This window comes from Mesoplodon densirostris, chromosome 1, assembly GCF_025265405.1.
Source record: "Mesoplodon densirostris isolate mMesDen1 chromosome 1, mMesDen1 primary haplotype, whole genome shotgun sequence".
NCBI lineage: Eukaryota > Metazoa > Chordata > Mammalia > Artiodactyla > Ziphiidae > Mesoplodon > Mesoplodon densirostris.
This window is the reverse complement of record NC_082661.1, coordinates 144073570-144093655: the sequence shown is the minus strand read 5'-3', so window position 1 is coordinate 144093655 and position 20086 is coordinate 144073570. Positions and strand designations below refer to the sequence as shown.

Genomic DNA, 20086 nt, shown 5'->3' with positions numbered 1-20086 from the left:
CAGAAGGACAAGATCCAGCCTCATCCACCAGAACACAGGCACCAGTCCCCTCCACCAGGAAGCCTACAACCGACTGAACCAACCTTAGCCACGGGGGGCAGACACCAAAAACAATGGGAATTATGAACCTGCAGCCTGCGAAAAGGAAACCCCAAACACAGTAAGTTAAGCAAAATGAGAAGACAGAGAAACACACAGCAGATAAAGGAGCAAGGTTAAAAACCAACCAGACCAAACAAATGAAGAGGAAATAGGCAGTCTACCTGAAAAAGAATTCAGAGTAATGACAGTAAAGATGATCCAAAATCTTGGAAACAGAATGGAGAAATTACATGAAATGTTTAACAAGGACCTAGAAGAACTAAAAAGCAAACAAACAATGATGAATAATACAATAAATGAAATTAAAAATTCTCTAGAAGGAATCAATAGCAGAATAAGTGAGGCAGAAGAATGGATAAGTAACCTGGAAGATAAAATAGTGGAAAAAACTACCACAGAGCAGAATAAAGAAAAAAGAATGAAAAGAATTAAGGACAGTCTCAGAGACCTCTGGGACAACATTAAATGCACCATCATTTGAATAATAGGGATCCCAGAAGAAGAAGAGAAAAAGAAAGGGACTGAGAAAATATTTGAAGAGATTATAGTTGAAAACTTCCCTAACATGGGAAAGGAAATAATCAAGTCCAGGAAGCACAGAGAGTCCCATACAGGATAAATCCAAGGAGAAACACGCCAAGACACATATTAATCAAACTATCAAAAATTAAATACAAAGAAAAAATATTAAAAGCAGCAAGGGAAAAACAACAAATAACATATGAGGGAATCTCCATAAGGTTAGCAGCTGATCTTTCAGCAGAAACTCTGTAAGCTAGAAGGGAGTGGCAGGACATATTTAAAGTGATGAAAGGGAAAAAACTACAACCAAGATTACTCTACCCAGAAAGGTTCTCATGCGGATTCGATAGAGAAATTAAAACCTTTACAGATAAGCAAAAGCTAAGAGAATTCAGCATCACCAAACCAGCTTTACAACAAATTCTAAAGGAACTTCTATAGGCAGGAAACACAAAAGAAGGAAAAGACCTACAATAACAAACCCAAAACAATTAAGAAAATGGTAATAGGAACATACATATTGATAATTACCTTAAACGTGAATGGAATAAATGCTCCAACCAAAAGACACAGGCTCACGGAATGGAAACAAAAACAAGACCTGTATATATGCTGTCTACAAGAGACCCACTTCAGGCCTAGGGACACATACAGACTGAAAGTGAGGGGATGGAAAAAGACATTCCACACAAATGGAAATCAAAAGAAAGCTGGAGTAGCAATTCTCGTATTCTTAGTTTCATTCTTACAATACTTCATTCAAAAACTCATAAATTATCCAAATGAATCACTGTACCTATATATTTCAATAGCTCTCATATCTTCATCATCAAATTCATCTTCAGCTTCCTTCAACTGTGCAAGAGTCATCTTTTCATATGGTTTAACTAAAACAAAATAAGTTGTAGATAACTGAGTTATTTAAAAGCCAATTTTACTTTAGAGTCACATGTCTAGAAAAAACAATATATTAGATAAATGGAGATCAAGAATATCTTTAATGTTTCAGTTTCTCCAGCATATAAACTATATAGTGGCTGACTGCTTCAGGTTTGTTTAAAGTGCTATTACTCCCTCAGAGTTCACAGAACTACCAGGCTGCATTTAAAAGCAGATGTGAAAATCAATTAGACTTCATAAATTTAGATTTCCTCAAGTACTTGGAAATTTTAACAAATAATACATTTTATATAGAATGATCAAAACAGAAAGTAATCAGAAGGTAGAGAAATATGATAGAGAAAAAAAAGCTCACTAGGTTAGATACCAGGGCATTTCAGCTCTGATATTAACTAGTATGTAACTTTCAACACATGAATTAGAAATTTTAGGTGTCAGCATCCTAATTTCGAAAGTATGGGTGGGATTTATATTAAATTATTTCTAATGTCCTCTCTCCCTCTAAATTCATGAAATACATGATCACTGTCATAACTGTATAATTCCCTTCACCCAGCCCACCAAATTCACAACTATACCCATTGCTTCTTTCTGTAAACGTAAAACCATTTCTTCAATTTCATCTTTTGGCTCTTCTTTTGGAGGAAGAATGCCAAAATCTCTTAAAATTTCATTCCATTCTGTATCTTCATTTGGATCCTATATAAAAAAAATAAAAAATCTATTAGCACAGTTGTGCATTTTAATACATGTAAAATCGATTTCCAACCATGTAATTGTTCATGAACTCTACAGGTAAACTAGAAAATTAGTTTCAAAGAATAGAACAAAATGGCCTACTTTTTTCCCATTTCCCAGTTCCGTAATGCAACTACATACTTTGATAAAAAGAATACATCCTCTACCCTCAAAGTTACACTGAGATGTTTAGTAAAAAATAAATCTAAAAAACATGTATCAAATGTTAATGAAGAAACTTGTAAGTCATGGAAAATTCTCTGAAGACTATTAATAGGCAAAACTAATTCACATCATGCAAAATACTGTTTTCTTTTTCTACATAAGCATTCAAGACCTCAAGGTGGACTTGCTTCTTTTCAGCTATATAACTTCATGGAATTCTTACTCCCAAGTTAAATCTTAGAAGAGGTTAGGAATCGTTTCATAATTCAATTTTTGTCTAACCATAATTTCTTTCTTTGAAACTTAACCTTGTTTTCCATGTTACTTAGGCTTTGATGTTTTATTTGCTGCTCTTCCTGAAACTGTCTGTCATATATCAACTATATTGTCTTTCTAGTCTGCTGTCCCTTTTCTCTGAGGTTTTCAGAGAAAAGGAGAACTTAATTATATACATGAGTAAATACTGCTGCAAACAAAGTAAAGGATAGCCTTGAATGAGCTCCACCTCTGGGTGTTCACATCCTGCATAATCCCCTCTCCTTGATTATGGGTGGGGACCATGGCATGCTTCTAATCAATAGAATATGGCAAAGGTAAAGGAATATAATTTCTTTGATTTCATTCCATAAGATAGTAACTTCCATCTTGCCAGCATTCTCTCACACTTGCTGGCTTTGATAAAGCAAGCTGACATACTGTGAGGTCCCCCATGGAGAGAACTATGTGACAAGGAAAATGTAGTCAACAATCAGCTAGACACTGAGATCCTCAGTCAAATAGCTCCAAAAGAACTGAATTCTGCCAACTACCATGTAAATAAACTTAGAAGGGGATCCTTCAGATGTACTCTGTTGTACCTTCAGATTCAACCCCAGCTCTAGCTGACACTTTAATTGCAACCTTGTTGGAGACTCTGAAGCAGATGGACCAGCTAAGCAATGCCTGGATCCTTGACCCATAAAAACTCAGATAATAATTGTGTTATTTTAAGTCACCAAGTTTGTGGTGATTTGTTATGCAACAATGGATAACTAATACAAGTATCATCTTATTTCTCCTCTTCATCCTATTCTTTGGGCAAAGTTTTGGGTTTTTATTCACACTGGTCTTTTACTGGTCTCTCTATCCACAAAATCTTCTGATCTCCATTCTTTCTATATGTCTTAAAACAATTAAGTCACCATCAGCAGGAGTTCTGCACTTGGTAATGGCAGACTAGATAATTTGGATCAAGCCTCTTACTGAGAACAGCTAGTAAAACTGGACAAAATAGATGAAAATTAATTTGAAGGCACTGAAGAATCAACAAAGCAGTGAAGAGAATTATGGTAAGAAAATCCTGGATGGGAAGTAGACCCAGAGAAAGAAGCTCTATGTTTGGGTCTATTCCCCTTCAATCAACTACCAATTCTGAAAGAGGCCAAGACGCTGAGAAATTGAATAAAGGTGCACAGATTCAAGCACAGTGACCAAAGACAGAAATCAATAAGAAAATGATAACTAGGAGATCATCATATATTTGGAATTAAAAAAAAATTCTAAATGACCAAAGGGTCAAAGAAGAAATCACAATGGAAATTTAAAAGCATTAGGAATTGAATGATAATAAAGCCACGTATCAAAAATATGTGGGCTATAACGAGAGCAGTTCATGAAAGGAATTTTACACCCTGAATTTAACATATTAGAAAATGGAAAAGGCTTACAAATTAATATATAAGCATCCAACCTAAAAAGCTGGGAAAAGAACATCAAAATAAACCAAAGGTAGAAGGAAGGAAATAATAAAGATGAAAACAGAAATTAATGAAATAAGAATTGAATATATAATACAGTGGGTTAACAAGGCCAAAGATTGGGTCTTAGAGAAGACTAATAAACACTTGCCAAGACTGATAAAGAAAAAAAGTGAGAAGACATCACCAGTATTAAAAATGAAAGAGGGGAACTCCTGACAGATAATACAAATATTTAAAAAGAGAAGCCTCTCTATTGTGTTTTGCTCATATTTTTTTCTACTTTAAGGTGGAAGCTTAGAGCAAACTATAAACCTTTTTTTTTTCTTTTCAAGAACACATAGAATTTTATTTAAAAAAATTTTTAACATCTTTATTGGAGTTCTTTTCTAATTATAACCACTTAAGCTACAAATATTCCTTTAACAAATTCTTTAGCTGCATCCTACAAGTTTTGGTATGCTGTATTTTTATTATTATTCAGTTAAAAATACTTCTAATCTTATGATTTTTTGCTGACATTTTTATTTGGAAGGATACTGCTTAATTTTCAAATATTTTGGACTTTTCTAGGTATCTTATTAATAATTTCTAAGTTACTTCTGCATGGTCGGAAAACATACTTTGTGAAGATTTTGATTTTTTGAAATGCATTTACTTGTTTTATGACCCAGCATATGGCATATCTTAGTGAATGTTCTACATAGTGTGAAAATAATGTGTATTTTGCCACTGATGGGCTTTTTTCTCCACAAATCAATAGATTGTTGACAGATTTGTTCAGATCTTCTATTCTGCGATTTCTGTATCTAGTTGTTCTATCAATTACTAGGAGGAGGGGTGTTAAAATCTCTAGTTATGATGTGGATTTGTCTACTTCTCCATCAGTTTTTGCTTTATGTGTTTGAAGCTTGATTATGCAAATCCACAGCTATATTTATGATATTTTCCTGATGAATTTCTCCTATCATTATAAAATGTAGTAATCCTCATCTTGATGTCTATTTTGTTTGTTACTAATATAGTTTATACCCCTTATTCCTAAATACTGTTTAAATAACATGTCTTTTTCAATCCTTTTACTTTAACCCATGTTTCTTTGTATTTAAAGTGTATCTCTTTTAGCAATATGTAGCTATGTATTGCTTTTTAAACTATTCTGATAATCTCTACTTTTTAATTTAAGTGTTTACTCCATTTATACTTACTATAATTGTCTTTTTAATTTTTATTGGAGTATAGTTGCTTTACAGTTTTGTGTTAGTTTCTGCTGTACAGCAAATTAATATAATTGTTAATATTAGATGTAGAGCTACTATTTTCCTGTTTTTAATTAGTATTGTTTGCTTTTTTGTTCCTCTGTCCCTTCTTTGCCTTCTTTCGGTTAATTAAATATTTTCTAGAATTATGTTCTTTGCAACTGGCCTTTTAGGTATACATCTTTGCATTATTGCTTTAATAATTGTTCTAGAAATTATAATGGTATCTTTAACATATTACAGTTAATATTGTAGTATTTTACATAAAATATGGGAAACTCACTTAGTATAGTTCCATTTACCACTATCCTATCCTTTGCCTTACTGCTGTTATATATATTAACATTTACAATATATTTGAACCCCTATAATACAATGTTACAATTTCTACCCTAAACAGTTATAATGTTTTTTAAGAAAATTAAGAGAATAAATATATTTAGTTTTTAGAATTTACCCACATATTTACCATTTAAGGTGCTCTTCACACTTACTTTTAGATCCAGTTTTCCACCTGATGTAATTTCCTTTCAGTCTGAAGAAAACTTCTTTGCATTTCTTACCCTTCAGATCTGTGGAACCTAATTCTCTCAGTTTTCATATTTCTGAAAATGTCTATTTTTCCCAGTTTTTTTGATGGATAGTTTAGTTGGATATAGAATTTTGGTTTGAAAGTTTTCCCTCCAGCATTTAAAGCATTTTAAAAGCCTTCTGGCCTCCAATGTTTCTGATAAGAAGTCAGCTGTCAATCATATTGCTGTTCTCCTGTATATACATAACATACACATCTTTACATTATGTCTTTTCTCTGGATGTTTTCAAGATTTTATCTTTTGATTTCAGAAGTGTGTCTATGTGCTTGGTGTGGTTTTATTTGCATTTACCCTGTTTGGAGTTCCCTGAACTTCTTAGATTTTTAAGTTTATGTCTTCCCTCAAACTCTGGACAATTTTATCCATCATCTTTTTAATTTTTTCCTGCCCCCCCACCCCATCTTTCCTCTCCTTCTAGGATTTTTGACACGATGTTACATGTATGTTAACCATGTATTACAGTTAGATGTATGTTAACCAATTTAACAATGTCCCTTCAGTTCAGTGAATCTCTATTCACTTTTAATATTTTTCTCTCTGTTCTTAAAGTTGGACACTTTCTATTGATGAACCCAAGTTCCCTGACTCTTCTGCCATCTGCAATCTGCTGTAAAGCCCATTCAGTGAATTTTTTATTTCAGTTGTTGATCTTTTCAGTTCAAGAATTTCCATTTGTTTTATTACTGTTTCTATTTCTCTGTTATGATTCTCCAACTGTTAATTCATTTTCCTTTAAGTCCTTGAATATATTTATAATAGTTGCTTTAAATTCTTCATTTGCTAATATCAACATCTGGATAGTCTCAGGATTTGTTTCCATTGGTTGCTTTGCTTTTGAATATGAGTCACATTTTGAATATGGCTTTTCATTCTTTTTCTTTTCTGCTTATATAATTTTTATTGCATACTAGACATTCAGGATGATACATCATAGAAATTTATGATTTTTTATGTTCCTCTAAAGTATGTTGATTTTCATACTTGAAGGCAGTTAACTTGGTTGGACTCAAACATCAAACTACTTCAATTGAAATGGGCAGCAGCCAAAACCTCAGATCAGTTCAGTTCTTTGACCTTCTAGTGGCTGCTTTTTGCCAGGCACCTTGGGATCTCCTATACACATATGGAGTTTGGCTGACAAATAAGAATTTGTGTGGATTTTACATGCAGAATTTAAGGATCATCCCTTCTGATTTTCCTTTCTGAGACTTCCTCATGATTCTCCCACCACTCTACCAGCCCAGGACTTTGCCCTCCAACATCTCTATTAAAATGGTAGTTTTCTGCCACCCCATGCCATATGATTGTAAAACTCCCTCAACTATATCTAATCTTCCTTTTAAACTATTGTGATAATTTTAAAATATGTTCACAAATTCTTTCACGCACCTTTTTTGAGAGTTGAAGCTTAACCCACTTCCATTGAGTGTACGCTGAACCTGCTGTCTCACTTCTAATAAACTGAGAATATGATAGAAGTGACACTATGTGATTTCTAAGACTAAGTCACAAAAGGCACTGCTGCTGCTTTTTCCTCTCAGTCTCTCTCATCACTTGCTCTGGGGGGAAACCAGTTACCATGTTTTGAGGACACTCAAGCAGCCTGTGTTAGTCTGCTTGGGATGCCATAACAGAATATCACAGACCAGGTGACTTAAATAGAAATTTATTTTCTCACAATTCTGGAGGCTGGAAGTCTAAAATCAAGGTGCCAGCAGGGTTGCTACTGGTGAGAACTCTTCTCCTAGTTTGCAGGAGGCCACCTTCTTGTTGTGTGCTCACATAGCCTTTCCTCTGTGTGTGTGCAAAGAGAGAGAGCATGCTCTAGTGTCTCTTCCTCTTCTTATAAGGATACTGATCCTATCAGCAATGTTTTGTAGTTTTCAGTGTACAAGTCTTTTGCCTCCCTGTTTATGTTTATGCCTGAGTATTTTATTCTTTTTGATGCAATTATACATGGAATTGTTTTCTTAATTTCCTTTCTTATTATTCATTGTAGTGTACAGAAATGTCTTCATCAAATTTTATGGTCACTTTTTATTTTTTTTTAATAAATTTATTTATTATTTATTTTTGGCCGTGTTGGGTCTTTGTTGCTGCACACAGGCTGTCTCCAGTTGGGGCGAGCGGGGGCTACTCTTCGTTGTGGTGTGCGGGCTCCTCATAGCTGTGCCTTCTCTTGTTGCGGAGCACAGGCTCTAGGCGCTGGGGCTTCAGTAGTTATGGCACGCGGGCTTCAGTAGTTGTGGCTCATGGGCCCAAGAGCACAGGCTCAGTAGTTGTGGCACACGGGCTTATTTGCTCCGCGGCATGTGGGATCTTCCCGGACCAGGGCTCGAACCCATGTCCCCTGCACTGGCAGGCGGATTCCCAACCACTGTGCCACCAGGGAAGTCCCTATGGTCACTTTTTATAGTCTCCTACTCTTTGAAGATAATTTCAATTTGGTCTTATGTTTTTTTAAACATAATAAGCATAGTTATTTTATATCTGTTTCTGATCATTCAGATAACTGAAGTCTCTGCAAGTCTGTTTTTGTTGGTTCATGCTCATAGTGCCCTGTTCCCTTGTGTGCTTGGTTACTTTTGACTGATTTCTGCTTGATGTCCTTGAAAACTTATCTCCATGAATTCTAACATAAAGATGTCTTCCTGCACGAGAATTTGCTATTTCTTCCAGGTATTTACAAGCACTACAGTATATAACTAATTTATATAAAATTCACAGTTTGAAGTTTGTTGGATCACCCAGACAATATGCCTTAGGTTGCAATCTATGTGAGAGCTCTCTTGAGCCACAACTTCTTGGGGATAGGTTTTATTGCTTTTCTTTTTCTCCCCTGCTCCACTAGGCATCAAGATGACCTTCCCTGAATTCCTCTAGACATGGGTTTATATCTGGTTCATACTCCTATTAGTTTCCCATGCTTTCATGGACCATACCCTTTGATTCCTTGTCACCCTGTGATTACACCCAGGAACGAACTGCAGATTGCTAAGATGGCCTTGTGGTAAAACTGGCTTTAAAACTCTGGAAATCCATTCACCTGCTTTTCCACTTTCCCTTTGATTTTAGTCTCATCGTTTACTATCACGTTCTCTCTGATGCTTTTAAGGAGATAGGTTTTACATTCTAGCCAGCATTTTTACTTGTATTCAGCAGGAGACTTGGTCCAAATAACTGAGCCCTCTATTATCAGAAAATCCAGCAGTCACCTTTTAAAAACCCTCCCTGCACTTTGCACCCCCTACCTATCTCTCTTTTCTCCTTCCTACTCAAACTTCTTAAAATAATTGTCTGTATATGCTGTAACCACTTCCACCTCCCATTCACTCTTCAATCTACTCCAAATTTGGCTTCTACCTCCAACACTCCTTTCAAAACTGTTCTAAGGTCACCTATGAGCTCCATGTTGTTATTTTCAATGGGTTTTCATTGTATTTGATCTCTTAGGCAGAACTGGGGAGAGTTTGGCATTCTTTTCTTGTTAAAACACTCTTTCTTGATATTCATGATATCACATACTTATGGTTTTATTCATACCTCTCCATGACTGCTCTTCCTTAACTGATCTGGGAGTTAGTTGCAATGGGATTTAATAGTAAACGTTGTATACTCTGATCTTCCCTTCACTTTTAGAAATTATCTATGAAATTGTAATAAGAGAAATAGAAATAGGCACCTCAATCTATGTGATAAAGGTATTATGGCATTTATCATGACAGTTATATCTGACTCTCTCATTCCCCCACAGTAAGCTCTTTTAGAACAAGTCCACAACTACACATAAGCACTGAATAACTGGCTATTGAATAAATCAATGAATAAATAAATGAACAAAGATTAATATGCTGTCATCTCTACTCTCAATTACATTTCAGCCTATTTCTTGAAGAGCAGACAAAAATCAGGACAAATTTGCAATGTTTTTACATAGTGAATAAAATGCACTTGATAGGAATCTATTATTAACACAAAAGGAATATCCTTTAAAATTATATGTAATTTGTGTTCAAAATATCCTAATAAATTATACAGAATAAACGATTACCAAAATTAAATATGTAAGACTAGAAAAATCACAGTGGTTTTAATCTGGGATAGCAGGTGGGAAGAAGCTTTTCTGAAGTTGGAAATGAGAGTTTTACTCTGATTAAAAAAAAGGAAATAAAAGCACAGCCTTCTGCTTAATAATGCAGCTTTAGATAGAGGAGCAACCTTCTTACGAATTAATGGAAGTTTAACAGAGTTTTTGTGATCAGGTAGGAGAAACTCCAGGGACAGCTGGTCTTTCTCAAGACAGATGCGACTATTAGGGTTTCCTCTCTGACCTTTTTAAAATGTAGTGGGGCAGGATACTTAAATTTAATTACACTTGGGCTAAAGCTGATGGTTTATTTCTTAAGTCAGAAATAGCGAAGCAGTAAGATTTCCAGGATATAGGTGTGAAACGCAATCCAAAGGCTTTCTCCAGCGACAAACGGAAGTTTTTCTTGAGTGATGAAAAAACGGCGTTCTCTTAGAGGTAATTTGAATTTCTCTCCAATCGTGACAGAGACGCAAGCAAAATTTAGCTCTCACTGAAAACAAATGTTAGAACCTAACCCCTGTAGGCTGCCCTCCCCATCGTGCTCAGCCTCCGGCCCAGCCAGGGACCCCGCTGGGGTGTCCGGGCTCGCTGGAGGCCGCGACTCCCACCTGCATGGTGTTCCGCCTCGCCCCTCACACGCCAGTGTCGTCTAACTCCTGGCGGGGACTCCTGGCTCCGACGTCCCCTCGAAGCCACAAGCGAGCCCGCCGACGTCCTAGCTGTTCCCACTGCCCACGGGGAGGGAGACGGGAGAACAAGGGCCTCTGACGCACGTGCGCCTGGCGCAGCTCTGTTGCCAGGCAACGCGGAGGCGTGGCCTAGGAGGTTGCTGTGGGTACTGACGCACCTGGTCTTGGGCATTTATCCCAAACAGCGCCTATTCCGTTCGTGATACTGGTGTCGGCATTCCTCCCACCCTTCCCTCCACCACCTCCAAAATCACGCGTTGTTTCCGTGTCTACGGCACCCTTCAATCCCTGAGCCCTGTCTTCATGGAGAAGTAACAAAATCCTGGGGAGAGAACTCTTCAGAGTAAAAGTTCTTAACGTGGAACCCATAGCCTATATTTGGATGGACTTCAGAGGGTGCCTAGCCCCAGCCCTCGATGCACACATAATTGTGTTGTATGTGTAAATTTTGGGGGGTATTTAAGGACCAGAGCTTTCATCAGATTCTCAAATGGCTCTCTGCCGCCACCTTAAAAACCCATTGCCTTAGGAGACAGGAGCTCAGACTAGGCAGTTTGGTTCCTTGGTGTTTAGATGAAGGAAAAGGATGTTTACTGGGAGCTGCCAGGAACATGAGGAAAACATATGATGTTATTGCCAAAGAAGTTTATACCCATGGTCACAAAGATGCGAAAAGATTTGGAAAAGAAGAAAAAATGTTTTTAGTGACACAGTTTTAAACTCGGGCTCAGCATTGGACTACTCCATCTGTAGTGCCCAGTTAATACAAATCGTACACTCCTAATAGCCTATGTTTTGTTTTATTTGTGTGTAAAATATTAATATTAAATATAAAATATTTTAAAACATCACACTATTTTTGTAACCATGTTTTGTTTTCTTTTTCTCATTCCCCTCCTCCTCCTCTCCCCACCCCCCCTTCCTCCCTCATTCCCCTTCTACTCCTCCTCTTTCTTCTTCTTCTCCTTCTTCTTCTTTTTAATATCAGGGGAGCCCCCCAAAATGTAAGTGGCCCAAGTCTCTCTAGATTTCTGACAGGCCCTGGGAGCTGCTGCTTGAATTAGCAGTCAACTCCCTTTCTTATTTTGACAATCTAAAATCCAGGCTAGTTGAATTACTGTGCATAGCACTAGCTAACACTGCCTATGCATTTAGAGCTTTAGAGCTCTTTTGTTACCGAATTAAGTCCTATGGACCCTGCTCAGCCCCTAGCTGGGCAATAGCTCTCTGCCTTGGCGGGGGGAGGGTTCTTTTTCCATTCACGTTCGAGCAGCCAAATGATGAAGCCAAAGCTGAGATCAACACAGCACAAGCTTTATTCAGTGGCCAAAGAATGGAGAAGCAGTAACTGAGTTCACAGATCTACTTCTTGCCCACGTGTCCAGAGGGCTTTAATTTTAAAGAGTAAAGGCAAAGGGAGGAGTGAAGTTAATGATGGGGAGGCATACGCATTAGTCTACTGGGGAAGAGGCAGAGTTTTTTCCAAGGGAATGGAGTGCCACCCCTTTTTATCCTTTTTTGGTCCTTAATATCCAGTCTTGGCCACCAGTAGGTATGTCATTTAATATGCAAATGTAGTAAAATCAGCATATAATGAGATTCAGGGTCTGTTGGAGGTCAGATCTGTCACCGTCTTGGTCCTAGCTGGTTCCATCTGGTTTTTGTTTGTTTGTTTGTAGCTTCCTTTTTTATTTCTGGACCCTTTAACGATTTATGTTAACTCTTGCTGAACGTGGGGGTTGGCAGGTTTTGAGCAAAGACCTGGAGCAGCTCTGGCAACATTCTCTTGTCTCAAGTCTGCATCGCATCAAGGTAATTCATTTTTTAAAGAAGATACTTTTTGTTCTCTTCTGCTCCTTCTTTCTCATGTTCTTCATGTGGGTTGACAAGAAGTGAAATTCAGGGACTCTCTTAGAAAAAAGCATAATTTAAGCTATAATCAGGGGTCATCATTAGTAAGACAAAGGCTTGTTAGATACTCTGAAGAATGTAAGAACTAATCCTATCCACACAGAGAGCCAGCCTTCTCTAATCAGCCAGCAACCGGCTGGTAGAGTAGGTGGTTATCCAAGAGGCCAGGTCAGAAGGGAAAATCCAGGGGAATCTGAAGGGAAAACCCAGGGGAACCTGAAGGGAGAGAATCTCAACATCCATATGAGGTTAACTGTGCCCACTAGACACTGATTTGATGTAAAAAGTTCACCCACTGTGTTCATGATTCTCTACTAGTAAGATTGCATTCTTTCTGGACAAGGCTGGTTGCCTTTCAGATGCTGCAAGGTGAAACAACTAGATAACTATTAAGAACCTACTGTATAGCATAGAGAACTCTACTCAATACTCTGTAATGACCTATACAGGGTAAGAATCTAAGAGAGTGGATATATGTATATGTATAACTGACTCACTTTGCTGTACAGCAGAAACTAACACAACATTGTAAACCAACTATACTCCAATAAAAAAAAAAGATAAACCTAATACTACTACTTGGTAGAAAAAGCTGGCCTCCTGTTATGTTAGTAGCAATAAGACATCTATTTTACAGTGTATATATCAGAACTTGTTTATTGGACTATTGGATGGATCATGGCCAAATCCTCCAACTAGTATAGTTTTAGTTGGTATTCATGTTCTAAGATTGTTAGCTATTTGGCATTCTGGTATTTTGTAAGAGCTGGTGATTTTGTCACTGAAGAAATCCAAATAGAATAAACTAAAATCACTCATCAAAACTCAGCTCTACTAACTGCCTTTAATAAAAATATCAAAAGAGCATTGTATATGAGTACCATCAACAGCCTCAAGGATCTAAGGAACATAATTATTCACAGCTTTATTATACACTATCTATCATTACAACACTAAGAAAAAACATTTTAAGATGCTTTTTTAATTTTCAACAAATTAAACATTTACAATCTCAATCAACTTTTACTGAGAATGCTTACAACACAGGGATTCTCAAACATGTTAAACTTAGCAAGGGTTGTTTTTCAGAAGAAAAAAAATGTCAGTACATCTTGTATTCCATAGCATTGTTTCTGCAGAAAATAGCTGGCATTCTGTTAAAAAAAATTGAATTTAGATTCAAGTATAAACGGGTACATGAATGTATGTATATAATGAGCATATATACAAGTCTATATACACTTCCTTTATATATAGACATTTCTATAAATATTTTATCATGTATGATAAAGTTGACATCTGAGGTATTTCTCAGCTATTCTTCAACCTGCATGTTTTTAATTATCATTTCATCTCTCTCTGATGAAATGCGTATTCTGTATGCCAGTATTTTCCAAAGTTTTACAAAAATTATTTAACTGTATAAAAGTAGTTTCCTAAAGCTCATTGATGCCAATAAGATTTATGAATATGTTGCAGTTATTCCTCATGTATTTGTGACTAAATCATCCTATTTTATACCTAACCATAGTCTAAATAAATATAAGTCATCAGGACAGAGTAAGATCTCAGATAATCAAATGAGAAAAACAAAGAAAAATTATTATTGAAGTGTTTCTCTATTGACAAGATAAAATGAAATCCTGAGTGAATTAGTATATGTGGGCCCTAATCTGGGAAACAATCCAAATAAAGCTATTTTTCTCAGTTTCAGAGAGAATTTTTTGCTAACTTGATCAAATCATGGATTAAATTCCATTTCACATTTATGAGCACTCTAACACTTAGTTTAGTGTTAAAATCAGACATTTTTTCCATTTAGTATTAAACTATTTTTGTTCACATTTTATAAAATACCTCAACATTTGTAATATTATAAAAATACAGTTCTTTTCCATTAACTTTTTGTTCTTAGTTCCTTGAAACAAGAAAAATTAGGAATATGATTGTTCATATTCTTTTTTTTAAATAAATAAATTTATTTATTTATTTATTTATTTATTTATTTATGGCTGTGTTGGGTCTCTGTTGCTGCACATGGGCTTTCTCTAGTTGGCTACTCTTTGTTGTGGTGCGCAGACTTCTCATTGTGGTGGCTTCTCTTATTGTAGAGCACAGGCTCTAGGCATGCGGGCTTCAGTAGTTGTGGCACATGGGCTCAGTAGTTGTGGCTCACGGGCTCTAGAGCACAAGCTCAGTAACTGTGGCTCACGGGCTTAGCTGCTCTGCAGCATGTGGGATCTTACTGGACCAGGGCTCGAACCCGTGTCCCCTGCATTGGCAGGCAGATTCTTAACCACTGAGCCACCAGTGAAGCCCTGCTCATATTCTTGATGTGAACATAACAAGCCTTTGTTGAAACATGAGTTAATACCAAATACAGTTTGAAAATTCAAGTTCATAATTATGCCCCATGAGAACATAAAATTTTTTCTTCATTTTTCCAATATTTGTATCTTTTATTTCTTTCTTGTCTGAGTTGGCTAATGTATAAGAACTACATGAAATAAAAGAGAACAGAGCATCTTTGTTTTGTTTCTGATGTTAATAGAAATACCCTAAAATGTTTTACTATCAAGCCTTCTACTGACTTTGTTTCAGACCATTATATAAATATTGTTAATAAAGATTCATCTCTTTCTACAGGATCTTCTTTGAAAACATTAGAAATTGACATGGAACTTTACCAAAAGCATCTACAGGCATACCTCAGAGATACTACAGGTTCAGTTCCAGTGAATATCTCAATAAAGCAAGTCATACAAATTTTTTAGTCTCCTGGTGCATATAAAAGTTATGTTTACACTATACAATAGTTTTAAGTGCACAGTAGCTTTATGTCTAAAAAGACCAATGCACATACCTCAATTTAAAAATATTTTATTGTTAAAAATTGCTAACCATCAACTGAGCCTTCAGAGATTCGTAATCTCTTTGCTGGTGGAGGGTCTTGCCTAGATGTTAATGGCTCCTGAGGGATCAGGGTATTAGTTGCTGAAGGCTGGGGTGACCGTTACAATTTCTTAAAATAAGACAACAATGAAGTCTGCCACATTGATTGACTCTTCCTTTCAGGGACAATTTCTCTGATAGCATGCAATGATGCTGTTTGATGGCATTTTACTCATAGTAAAACTTCTTTCAAAATTGGAGTCAATCCTCTCAAACCCTGCTGCTGCTTCTTTGTTTTTCTTTTTGGCTGCACCAAGCGAGCGGCATGCAGGATCTTAGTCCCCCACCAGGGATTGGACCTGCACTCCCTGCAGTGAAAGCGTGGAGTCTTAACCACTGGACCACCAGGGAAGTCCCCCCACTGCTGCTTTATCAACTAAGTTTATGTAATATTCTAAATCCCTGTCATTGAAATTGTTGTCATTTCAACAATTTTTACAGCATCTTCATTGGTGTAGATTCCGTCTCAAGAAACCACTTTCTTTGCTCAGCCATAAGAAGCAATTGCTTATCTGTTAAAGTTTTATCGTGAGATTATAGCAATTCAGTCACATCTTCAGGCTCTGCTTCTAATTCGAGTTCCCTTGCTATTTCTACCACATCTGTAGTTACTTCCTCCACTGAAGTCTTGAACCCTCAAAGTCATCCATGAGATTTAGAATCAGCTCTTCCAAACTCCTGTTATTTTAACCTCTTCCTATGAATCAAAAATATTCTTAATGGTATCTAGAATGATGAACCCTTTCCGAAAGGTTTTCAATTTATTATACTTTGCCTAGATTCACTGGAGGAATCACTATCTATGGTAGCTATCACCTTACACAATGCATTTCTTAAATAATAAGACTTGAAGGAATTATTCCTTGATCCATGGGATGTTGTGTTAGGAGGCTTGAAAACAATCTCACTGTACATCTCCATCAGAGTGCCTGGATGACCAGATGCATTGTCAATGAGCAGTAATATTTTGAAAGGAATATTTTTTTCTGAGCAGTAAGTCTCGATACTGGGCTTAAAATAGTCAATAAACTTTGTTGCATAAGATATGCTGTCATCTAGCCTTTGTTTTTCCATTTTTAGAGCACAGGCAGAGTAAATTCAACATAATTCTTAAGGGCCCTAGGGTTTTCTGAATGGTAAGTGAGCATTGGCTTCCACTTACAGTCACCAGCTGCGCTAGCTCCTAACAAGAGTCAGCTTGTCCTTCAAAGCTTTGAAACCAGGCAGTGACTTCTCTCTAGCTTTGGAAGTCCTAGATGGAATAGAAGGTGGTTTTGTCTACATTGAAAATCTGTTATTCAGTGTAGCCATCTTCATTAATTATCTTAGCTAGATCTTCTGGATTTCGCTATAGCTTCTACATTAGCATTTACTGCTTCAACTTGAACTTTTATGCTATGAAGACAGCTTCTTTCCTTGAACCTCATGAAACAACCTCTACTAGCTTCAAACTTTTCTTCTGCAGCTTCCTCAACTCTCTCAGCCTTCACAGAATTGAAGAGAGTTAGGGCCTTGCTCTGGATTAGGCTTTGGCTCAAGGGAACATTGTGGCTGGTTTGATCTTTTATCCAGACCACTGAAATGTTCTCCATATCAGCAATAAGGCTACTTCAATTTCTTATTCACGTGTTCACTGGAGTGGCACTTTTAATTTCCTTCAAGAACTTTTTCTTTGCATTCACAACGTGGCTGTTTGGCACAGGGGCCTAGCTTTTGGCCTATCTCGGCTTTTGACATGCCTTCCTCACTAAGCTTAATCATTTCTAGCTTTCAATTTAAAATGAGAAGAGAGCGGCGGGTTTTCGCCGAGCGCGACTTCTGCGGGGAAAAACAGACGGTGCCCTGACGTTTGTCTGGCTGCTGCCGACGTGAGAGGCCCGGATGGGGTCGAGAGGACGCCTCTCCCTGAAACCCACAGTCTCACCGTCCCCGACCGTGCCCCCGGAGACCCGGATTCTCCCAGGTGCCTGAAGCTCCGTGAGGAAATCGAGGCGTCACAGGTGATGGCGGAGACGGGTGAGGGGAGCTTCGAAGCCGTCGCGCTCCCACCGTCCCAGCTTCCAGAGGAGCGGGGCGCCCCTCGCGCTGCTCCCGCAGATCCGGTCTGTGACGGTAAGCCCCAGATCGGAGGCGGTGGGGATGGCGGTTACGTAGCACCCGAAGCGGGGCAAGAGCGGACTCCGCCTCCCAGGGAGAGACTGGAAACGGCGTTTGTATCCCTGGCGACGGACGGCAGCCGGGGAAATGGCGGCCGGCGGTGAGAGCCGCGGGGCCCGGGTGGGGAGAAGCCCCTAGAAACCTGTGGCGCGGAGAGGTTCGGATCTGAGCTGATGGCGGAGGCGAAGGCTGAGGAAGTGAAGATTGAAGAGGGCCCCCTCTTCTCAGTCGCAGTGGATGAGGAGGTGGCGGAGAAGGAAGGAGTGAAGGAGGGGGAGGGAGTGGAGCAGGAGATGGAGATGGAGGAGAAGCCAGTAGGTGAAGAAATAGAAATGGTGGAGAATAGAGTGGTGGAGGAGGCAGGGCACCGGCCCCTGCGGATGGATCTCCGCATGAACCCTCCGGAGGCCATCCAGCTGGAGCTGGACACTGTGAATGCTCAGGCTGACCGGGCCTTTCAGCAACTAGAACATAAGTTTGGACGGATGCATCGACACTACCTGGATCGGAGGAACTACTCATTCAGAATATCCCGGGCTTCTGGGTCACTGCCTTTCGGAATCACCCCCAGTTGTCCCCCATGATTAGGGGCCAAGATGCAGAGATGTTAAGATACATAACCAATTTGGAGGTGAAGGAGCTCAGGCACCCTCGAACAGGCTGCAAGTTCAAGTTCTTCTTTCGAAGAAACCCCTATTTCCGAAATAAACTGATTGTCAAGGAATATGAGGTCAGAGCCTCTGGCCGAGTAGTGTCTCTTTCCACTCCAATCGTATGGCGCCGGGGCCGTGAACCCCAGTCCTTCATTCGCAGGAACCAAGAGGTCGTTTGCAATTTCTTCACCTAGTTTTCAGACCACAGCCTTCCAGAGTCTGACAGGATTGCTGAGATTATCAAGGAGGACCTGTGGCCAAATCCACTGCAATACTACCTGCTGCATGCAGGAGTCCATAGAGCCAGACGTCGCCCAATAAGGGAGCCAGTGGAGATCCCCAGGCCCTTTGGGTTCCAGTCTGGTTAAACTTTGCCCTTGGTAATGTTCCTGCATAAAGTCCCTTTCCGCCCCTTGCTGGACCTGTGCTTGGGCAACAGAAATGGGTATGCCTTCTACTTTTTTTTTTACTTCCCTTTCTTTTCCTGACATTTCTGCAGCCTTTTTCCCTTGGACATTCAGTTCCCTCAGCCTCAAGATTGAGACCATCATGACCACGCTCCACCACTTCCACATGTGCATTAATATCACATGCTGCATTAATATCACATGCATATTCATGCTGCATGAATCAATCCATGATTCACACCACTCCTAAGCCAAGTTTGTGATGATGTAAATTGCACTGCCTTTATCTGCACTACTTGGACCTGTTTGTTCTCAGGGCCTCCGGTCTGCCTCTTATACCTGGAGTTCTAGATTTGTCTAGGAGCCCATTCTACCCGCTTTGCTCTGCAGTACAGGCATATAGCCTGTGGACAGTTGCAGGCCTTTAATGATATCAAAGGAGAACAGCAGTGGACCACTTGGCCTGTATGATTTATGTGACTCCATTGCTCTTCTTGTGCCTCTGGTCACCACCTGTCGCTGTCTGCTACTGGCTGTGCCCTTGGCTGCTACCTACTGGATGAACATCTTCTAGACCATTGTCAGCTCCACTCTGGTTTCTGGTAAACAGTCTCCAGGTTTCCTGCCGGCACACAAAAGACCTTCCATTCTTCTCCCCAAAAGACCTCTCCTCTATTCCTCACCCCCACCCCCCTTCCCTCCACTCCCATCATCCAGAACCCTATTAACTGTCAGGCAAGTGGCTGACGTGACAAGTTAGACTTGTCCTTGTGGCAAGATGGTCTAAGGCTGGTGTCCATTCAAACTACCAGGCTTTCTCAGCCTCAACTAGTGAATTCAGCCAAAACCTAGGTACCTCTTTGTGCCTCCTTTTCTCATCGGGAGCGTGATTAAGTGCCAGGGTGGCAGTACACTTTCTCCATTGTCTCTTTTCTGGCTCTTAAAAGAAGTGATAGCTCATAAACATCTGCAGTATCAGGTCTTTTAATTTGGCTCTCCATTATTTCCAGAGACAGGTGTCTTGTGTAATAGACTACCAGAGCTCTTATTTCCCTCTGCTTTCTTCCCTATCCTCTACCCACTTTAGCAACATCTAGAGGGTTTAAAGGGAGACAGATTTATTAGATTAAATGAAAAGCGATATCTAGGCCCTAATGGATGGAAGAACTAAAGATACTGTGATGGGTGCCCAAAGCATGGGAAACTAAACAG

The 20086-nt window shown here is 38.8% G+C and overlaps 3 protein-coding genes across 6 annotated transcripts in view; 1 reads left to right on the top strand and 2 right to left on the bottom strand.

The window, feature by feature from the left end:
- PDCL2 (phosducin like 2) overlaps positions 1–11163 on the bottom strand; it is a 37612-nt gene extending 26449 nt beyond the window's left edge. The window contains exons 1-5 of the mRNA XM_060097091.1: positions 10953–11163; positions 10621–10833; positions 9062–9147; positions 2103–2223; positions 1421–1511 (exon numbers count right to left, since the gene is read on the bottom strand). Coding sequence (XP_059953074.1) covers positions 1421–1511; positions 2103–2223; positions 9062–9147; positions 10621–10833; positions 10953–11163 — 722 coding nt within the window. The remainder of the gene's footprint in view (positions 1–1420; positions 1512–2102; positions 2224–9061; positions 9148–10620; positions 10834–10952) is intronic.
- A 924-nt stretch (positions 11164–12087) lies between these two features.
- NMU (neuromedin U) overlaps positions 12088–20086 on the bottom strand; it is a 40019-nt gene continuing 32020 nt past the window's right edge. For 2 of the 4 annotated variants that reach the window (XR_009533538.1, XM_060109476.1), the window contains one exon: positions 12088–12704. The gene's annotated coding sequence lies outside the window, so the exon portion shown is untranslated. Of the gene's footprint in view, positions 12705–13699; positions 13860–20086 lie in introns of those variants that run through there. The other 2 variants (XR_009533539.1, XM_060109493.1) reach the window with 2 other exon arrangements.
- On the top strand, positions 14073–18929 carry LOC132488649 (testis-specific Y-encoded-like protein 1). Its single transcript, XM_060097077.1, is given in 3 exon segments — positions 14073–14076; positions 17446–18330; positions 18333–18929. Coding segments are annotated over 3 exon segments (1392 nt in total). The 3' UTR covers positions 18836–18929.